This window comes from Tauraco erythrolophus, chromosome 26, assembly GCF_009769465.1.
Source record: "Tauraco erythrolophus isolate bTauEry1 chromosome 26, bTauEry1.pri, whole genome shotgun sequence".
In the NCBI taxonomy this organism is placed as follows: Eukaryota; Metazoa; Chordata; class Aves; order Musophagiformes; family Musophagidae; genus Tauraco; species Tauraco erythrolophus.
In genome coordinates, this window is record NC_141490.1 from 2,524,176 (window position 1) to 2,532,328 (window position 8,153).

An 8,153-nucleotide genomic window follows, 5' to 3' on the forward strand; every position below is an offset into this window, starting at 1 on the left:
ACACCCATGGGCTGTGGAGGATCCTTTTGCAGTGCTCTGTGGAAGACTCCCTGCTGCTGCGAGGGCACAGGGAGTAGGGGCAAGGGCAGACGAGGGGTGCTTGAGAGAAGGCAGCAAGCAGGGCACAGTCCCCATGCTACGTTCCCCCACCACTGGCCCTGCACCCTGTTCAGCCCCACAGCACTGGGGACATGCCGGAGGGCCCAGGGGAACTGTGGGGCCAGCCAGACCGAGCAGGGATTTCTTCTTGCAGGACTTTCCCATGGAAGAGGACTTGCTTTTCCCAGGGCTCTCTGGCCAGGATCCAGGAGGAGAGAGATATCCCAGCTCCCTTTGTGGGGAGCTACACAGCTCTCCAAAATACGTTGGGCAGCCTGCATGCTCCCACTCTTCCACCAGTCTGCAGGGAAGGTGCCTGCTGCCGGGGACACAGGGGCAGATGGGCACCCTCCAGCTCCTGAGCCTTCTTGCGAGTTCTCCGGGCAGCCCTGGCAGTGTGGCACACAGGGCGGATGCCAGCTGTCGTTCCCTGCCAGCAGGGATGCGTGCAGTGGGGAATACTGTCACCTGCGGCTCCAAGGCTAGGCGAAGGCCAAAGGAAGAGCGAGCCACGCCATCTTGGAGCTGAGCCCGAGTGGGGATGGTGGACTTTCCTGGAGCGGATGCAGCGGAATGAGCTATTGTTCCAGCTGGGCTCACGAGCATGGGGCTGCAGGCACCTGCCACTGTGCTGAGGCCTCTGCCCAGCCCTCGGCAAAGGCATCTTGAGGAGACCCGAGGTATGGCTGCCGGCAGTGCCCAGGAGAACATGCTGGCTGGCTTTGCCCAGGGGCTGGGGCTGCTGTAAGGCCAGGATTCTGTCAGTGAGGGCACCCTGGGGATGGTCCCTGCTGCCCAGCCAGCCATGAGCATGCTGGGATTGCTGGCATGATGCTAGCAGGACCCACACCCCAGAAACACCCTTCCTGCCTCGGGGCAGCAGTAGGGCAGGATGTGCCCATGCAGCAAGGGCCAAGGGAGGCAGGGGAAGACGCTGGGGCTCGGGAAGCTGCATGTCCATCTGCAGAGGCAGGCCTAGAGGGAGCCATGGTGGTCCCCAGCACTGTCTCCCAACTCCGCAGCTGCATGCTGTGGTGCCAGCCCTTCCTCTGCCTCATTTTCCCCATTCGTCTGCCATCTATAGCATGTTCCCAGCCAGTCTGCTGGGACCTGCCCGAGGTGTGTTTTAAGGCAGCCCCAGCGCTGCTAGCCTGGCCTTAGGCTGTGCAAATCCTGGACCCCAGGGCACAGGACCCTCCCAAAGCACATTGGGCTCCAGAGAGCTCCTCAAGCACGGTGACACTCAGCCCCAGAGTTGCTCCCTCCATCCCTCTGCTTCCAGCTTCAAGGACCCAGTGGCTGAGGCAGCCCTAGAGCTGGCTTCCTCTGGCTGCCCTGTTTCCCTGAAATACAGGGCAGCTGCCCGGCTGTGGTGAGCTCAGAACCGGGAAGGCAGCTCAGAGGCATGATGCAGCAGCAGCCCTGTGGCCAGGCTCAGTGCCAGCACAGCCAGTACACGTCGCAGCCCCTGGCCAGCAGTGGTCTCCAGGCAGGGCTGCCTGTGGGGCAGGCAGGCAGGCAAGCAAGTACATGCATCCTGGGCTCCTGCGCCCTCAAGATGGGCTGTGGTGGCCACAGTTAGCACTCGCGGTGCCCAGTATTTGACAGACCCCCGTCTACTCCATGCCAAGTGGGCACAGCGAGGCTGATGAGGGAAGGGCGCTCACAAGCAGGGCCCATCCTATCTGGCTGCCAGCAGCTGCCATGGGCACGGCTGGGAACGTGGTGGCTTCACGCCCGGACCTCCAGCAAGTGCAGGGACAGCTGCTGGGACCCTCCTAGCGAGAAGGAGTCCTGGACATGGCCCAGCTCCTGGGCACTCTGCAGGGACCTCTGTCCCTGCTGCACGGCCCCAGGGAGGAGTTTCCCATCCCTGTACCCTGCCCTCGCAGCCCCTCCACCTGGAGCCACACTCCACTTTGCTCCAGCCAAATCAGTGTTCCAGTCTGAACCAATCCCCCGGGTGCTCCCAGTCCCCTGCACCCCTCCTCGCCCCTTGCCGAGGTGTCTGAGCCCTGCACCTCTCTCCAGCAGGTCTGGACACTGTGGAGCTGGACACCCTAGAGCAGGGCAGAGCAGGCACAGGCTTCCCTCTGTCCTTCGGGGCATGCAGCAACGACAGAGAAGCCCTGCTATGGAGCCACAACCTCTACACCCTACAGCCTCTGCCCCTCTCTGGTCCTGCAGTGGGGAGTCCGCTGGGGCACGGCTGGGGCCTGGGCAGGCGCTGGGAGCACGGAGGGGGAAGCAGGTGCACGGCTGGAGACATGGAATGAGTGGGACACACCCAGCCTTGGCTCGGCTCTTTTTTTCCTTCTCCTGTTCAGTAAAGGAATGAGAAATCCAAACATTACCATAAATGCTGAAAGCATCCTGGCTCCGTCACATGGGCACAGGCGCACACGCTGCCAGGGGTATCCAGGCACCCACAGCGAGGGAGCCCGGAGCTGAAACCGGCCAGGCGGGGAGGGGATGGAGCTGGCAGAGAGCCAGCCGGCAGGACAGACCCCAGGCGGGGAAGGACACACAGACACACGGGTCTCCCGTCCCAGCAGCCCAGCCAGCGCTACAGCTCAAGGAGAGCTGGACAGTGCTAAGGAGCATCAGCCTCCTCAGAGCGTGCCAGGACATGCCCCGTGCCCCCAGCCCTTGCTCCTGCCCCGGCTGAGGGTGTCACAGGGAGAACAGATACGGCAGAAGGAGCAGGCAGCTGCTGGAAGGGGACTCCAGTGTCCTGCTCCCTCGGGGCTCCTCCCTTGCTGCCTGGGGGTGCAGCACTTCCCTCCTTGGCCCTGCGCTGACTGGTGCCTCCCAGGGCTGCAGATGTCTTTCCCATGGGTCATCCGCTCTGCTCGCTCTCCCCTTCCTTAAAAAGCCTTGGGCCCCAGGGCTGGATTTTCCTGAGCTTGTCGTCACCGTCGGGGTGCTGGGGCTGGACCATCTCCTGGGGCACGGTGCAGTGAAGGCCAGAGACACTGGCAGCCCCACGCCCTGCCCAGGAGCCCGCAGGGAGGGCAGGAGCTGCTCTGGGGCAGTCGCCTTGGGCCAGGCCACGGCCATGCGTTTGTTCTGGGACCTCCTGCAGGAAACAGCTTTGTGCGGTGAGAGCAGCACTGCCTGAGGCTCGCCCTGTCCCGAATGCGCCCAGCCCAGGAACCCGGCTGGCAGGCGCCAACCTTCCCCGTGCCCGGGCTGAGGCTGTCACGAGCTCATCGCATGTGTGGCCCCAGGGAACCCTAGGGGCGGAGGGTGTCCTCCGCGCTGCCTGGAACCAGGCTGAGGGGGGCTGCTCTCATGCCGCGGCTGTTCGGCACCCCCCTGCCCCGGGCACCGCCACAAGCAAATCAGCTCCGCTGGCCCTTTAAATAGGCGCCTGTGGGCGGGGTCCATGCCGGCGGCGACAGCCAGCCGGAGACGCCCCTCCCGGCAGAGGTCACGCCCCCAGCGGCCGCGCCCCCGCCGCGTCCTCCGAACTGCCCAATGGGCGGCGGGGAGAGACGCGGCCCTCGCCGCCCATTGGCCCGGCGTCGCGCGGCGGCCCTAGCGAAGATGGCGGCGCCCAGGGCCCGGTGGCCCGCAGCAGGCTGCGGCTGACGGCGCCGCCCGAGCCCCGGCGAGGCTCCCGGGCCCGCCCGGCCGCCATGGACCTGCTGTTCGTGCTTCTCCGCGGGCTGCGGCTGGCGCTGGACCTGCTGCTGCTGCTGCTGGACGTGAACTTCCTCCTGGTGTCCTCGCTGGTGTCGGCGCTGCTCTGGCTGCTCGCCGCGGCCGGCAGCCTACCCGCGGCCGCCGCCGGCGGGGCGCTGGCCTGCTGGGACGCGCTGCTCCTCTCGCTGGCCTGCCTGGCGCGGGCGGCCTGCTCGCTGGCGCTGGGTGCCGCGCAGGGGCTGGCCGGTCTGCTGCGCGGCTGCTGCTGCGGCCTGGAGGGGCTGAAGGTGGCGGGGCACCTGCTGTCGCACCTGGCGCTGCGCGGCAAGGAGCTGCTGCACCGCGGGCTCTGCGGGCTGCTGGGCTGCGGACAGGCCCTGGCCAGGCAGCTGGGCGAGGGCCTGGCCATCGGCACGAGCCTGCTGGCCTACCTGGTCAACAGCCTCGTCAACGTGTGCCTCATCGGCACGCAGAACTTCTTCACCCTGCTGGCCGCCCTCTGGGACTCCGTTGCCAGCCCCTTCCTCAGGGTCACGGACCTGCTGGCTGCTTTCCTCGCGCACGTCTCCAGCAGCGCCATTGCGCTGTCCATCCTGCTCTGGTCGCCCTGCCAGCTGGCCTTTGAGCTGCTGGCCTCTGTTGCTGAGCTCTTCATCAGCATCTTCTTTGTGAATATTTACGGCCTGGGCTTGCTCCTCCTTGTGATCGTCGTGAGCACCTTTGTCTTCAACCCCGGGCTGCTGTGGACGCTGACAGGCTATGTGCTGGGCTATGTCAACACGCTGCCTTCCTACCACCGCCTGCAGCGGGACGTGTGGCGGCTCTATCAGGTGGCAGTCCTGACGCTGGGCATGGCCATGACCTCCCAGGCCTGGCGCAGGTTGGTGGACTGGAGTCTGCAGGTGACCAACTGGAGCCGAGGAGGCAGAACAATGAACCGGGAAAGCAACCAGCGAGGGGCAGCTGTGCCTGCCCCAAGACCAGTAGCCCCGGGTCGGCTGACACTGGCAGGGTTCGTCCAGCTGCCAGCGGAGCGCGAGGAGCCGCCAGATGCAGACCAGGTACCACAAGCACGTCCTGCTCTGAGTCGAAGTGCCGTGGCAGGACAGCGTTTCCAGCCAGCCAGGGAGGAGCCGAGCGCATCCTGGGGGAAAGGTCTGAGGCGGCAGCAGCTGAACGCAGCAGCTGGGGATGGTGAGGGCACTCCAGATAATGACCCTTGGGTGCTCCTGAAAGAACAAGAGGAACGTAAGAAATGCGTCATCTGTCAAGACCAAACGAAGACAGTCCTGCTTCTGCCGTGCAGGCACTTGTGCCTGTGTCAGGAGTGCACGGAAGTCCTCCTGCAGCAGGCCATCTACCAGCGCAACTGCCCGCTGTGCCGCCAGATGATCCTCCAGACGCTCAACGTGTACTTGTGAACCCAAGGGGTGGGTGGCTTGGGTCATCTTCCTGGGAGGTGAAGGGCACCCTTTATCTGCCTCTTGCCAGGAATCAGAACTTCCTCGAGCAGCTTCTGAAGAACTAAGGATGGTGCTGAAAGGGCAAATGGCTTTCAGGGGTGTCTGCTAGCCACGTTTGCTACCTAACTAGATTGTAGCTCTTGCTAGCAAGCACAATAACTGATCTCTGCAGCAGGCTGAAAGAGTTACCTTTTTTTATTGACAACTTTTGCTGTTTCAGGGCCTGTTGCCTAAAGCCAGCAGCAGTCTGAGATCCAAAGCAGCGTGCAGAAAGATGCTTTGGTCCCTCCTAAGCAAAGCTGATGGAAAGGTTAAAGGCTGCACCTTCCTGGGAATCTCAGGGGCTGGTGCGAGGCAAGGGAGGGTTCTTCCCAAGGTCTGACCAGAAGATGACCTGGCAGACTGCATTCACACCTCTGTTTCCTCCTCTCGCTGTCTCAGCAGGGCAGCTCCCTGCGAAAGGAGAAGTGTGCCCCTTTTGCAAGGCCCTAGGGAAGCAATGAGCACACTTGAGCTTTTTAAGCTTTGCTGCCAAAGGGCTGAGCATGGCCTTCAGCTGGAGAACAGCGGGGTTTCTGGGGTACTTCAGTATCTCAGCCACTATGGCTTTGGTTTTTGAGCTTTCTAGTCCCCTTACCAGGACAATGAGGAGTCGTGATGAACGTGGGCTTCCTGCAGGCCAGCTGACTGCAGAGCTCAGTGTTGCTGCTGCTTCCATGCATCACCTATGCAAAATTAGCAAGCTCACATCAGGTTACTCACATGGGGAGGCTGGAGGGAGTTATTTTTTTCTGTGGGAGTGGTGGTGCTGCTTGGGGAACCCAAAGGGTGGCTGGCCAGCCAGTGCTCCCAGCCCTGGTAGCAGCAGCACACATCTGAGCCAATGCTGGAGAATCTTCTCTAGGTAATACACATTTTCTTCAGGCTCAGAGTGCCATGGAACTCGGTGGTTCACACCAGTGCTTGCTTGCTGCTTCCCAGGCTGGGCTGGCTAGATGGAGTAACTCTCTAGGGGTAGAAGTGACACCCCAAAGCCTCTGGGAGCCCATTGAGACATTCCAGCTCCAGGCACATGTATCTGTATATCTATGCTGCTGATCTGCAGTTGTGTGCATGGAGCAGTACCAGGACCATGGCATCTTTGATTAGGGCAGGGTTATGCTGTCTTACAGTCTGTCAGAAATGTAGCTAGTTTTATTTTAAAGCGTCCCCTGAAGTCTAACAAGGGCATCCGATCCTAGCTGGGGAGGCCTGAGGTGGCTTATCTAAGCTTGATCAACCACCACCATTCCAAGAAATTGCTGGGCTGTAAGAGGGCCTTGTGCTAAAAACTTCTTCCTTCTCCAGCTGCTTGCCTGAGGTCAGCCACACACCACAGCCAATTTTGGCTGCAGTCAAGCTGGAAAGAGTCTTGACTCCTGGACTGCAAGCCAAGAGCCTGAGGGTGGCTGGCATGGTCTTCCTTCCTATTCTCCTTCTTGATTAGTGACTTAAGCCAAAACAGAGGCAGAAGAGAGGCCAGGCCATGCTGGGAGATGCCTCTGTGCTGTAAACCTGAGCTGTGGCAAGATACTATCTTCTTGGAGAATGGCTTCGTTCTGGGAGGTATTGCGGGGACTGGTTGCCCCCGCTTTTGCTGCGGGCTGGAGGGACCCCCTGGGCTAAGCTGGGCTCCTGAGTACTACTGGGTGTTAGAAGGGCCTGGCGCCATGGCAGTCAGCTGCTTCCACCTCATTTTGCAGAGATGCAAAGCTCAGCCTCTCGTCCCGGTGCCTCCCCAGGCACACACCACCCATGTTAATGTTTGCTCTCCCCAGCCACCTCTCCTGTGGCTGCAGCCAGTTGAGTAGCCAAGCCCTTGCCAGAACAGTGAGTGCAGCCCCCCAGGCTGTGTTCCCCAGGGTCCAGCTTGTCCCAGGCACCTGCAGAGGTCCTCCTGCAAGAGGAGACGGGGAGCTGCACCTTTCCCTGGGTGTGCCTCTGGAGACACCCAGGAGTGGGAGTGTGACAGCTGCTGGCTGCAGGCAGTGGTGTTTGATTGGGACCAGCTCATGGATTTTGAGGTACAATGTTTCCTACATGAATTACAAGGGAAAAAGACACCTCCCCAGGACTGCAGTTTCTCCCCTCAAACCCTTTTTCTATTATAGCAGTCATGCTTATTGTTTTAGGGCCTGTTTGTTTGCTGCCTGTTTATTAAAAAAAAAAAAGAAAAAAGAAAGCTTTGCCTTAAGTTTAATTCTTTGCACTACAGACTAGATACTGAGCAGATTAAAGTCCCCTTTACCAAAAGCTGCCTGCTGTTTCATTCTTGGGAAAGGTTTTCTCTGGGGGGATGTGGTCTCCTCTCTGCTCACCCTTGATCTCCAGAGGAAGCCCATCACTCCCTAGCAAGGGTCAGAGCTAGAGGGCCAACACCACCAGCAAGCTCAGGAGTACTTGTCTGTGGGTGCCTGCACCAAGAAGGGTATTGTGCTCTGGGACACCCTGGAGCCACACTGCTGCACAGGAAAAGCCTGGCACCCAGGAGATAAATCCATACCTGAACACATAGGGGGTGGGCTTTCTGGGGCTGGTATGCCCCAGTTATGCTCTGCTAACTCCAACAAGAGGTTGGTTGTGGATATGCCTGTTGTGCAAGGGGGCAGAGTGCGGCTTGCAAGGCATCAGTGCCAATGTCTGCATCTTGCCTGGAGATGTGTTTGGTGCTGCAGCCTCTTCTGGGCCCAGAAGCAAGCAGAGAAGCTGGGGTAGCTCTTGCTGTCAAGGGCACAGGACTGGTGGGCATCATCTCTCCCCTCCTAATTCAGGTCACTGAGCTGTTTAATGAGGAGAGAAGCAATGGCTGCTTTGTAGAGGGGCTTGTACACAGAACTTTGTCTCTTTTCAAGAGCAATTCCTCTCTGTACTGGAGCAAAGGAATTTGTGCTCAGGTTCTCCAGA

General features: G+C 60.6%; 1 protein-coding gene across 1 annotated transcript; it reads left to right on the plus strand.

Annotated features, from left to right (window-relative positions):
* Positions 1-3,740: 3,740 nt before the first annotated feature.
* On the plus strand, positions 3,741-7,373 carry RNF26 (ring finger protein 26). The gene has a single exon (XM_086626939.1). It carries the CDS (start codon positions 3,741-3,743, stop codon positions 5,166-5,168), a length of 1,428 nt encoding a protein of 475 aa, XP_086483065.1. The 3' UTR covers positions 5,169-7,373.
* The last annotated feature ends 780 nt before the right edge of the window (positions 7,374-8,153 follow it).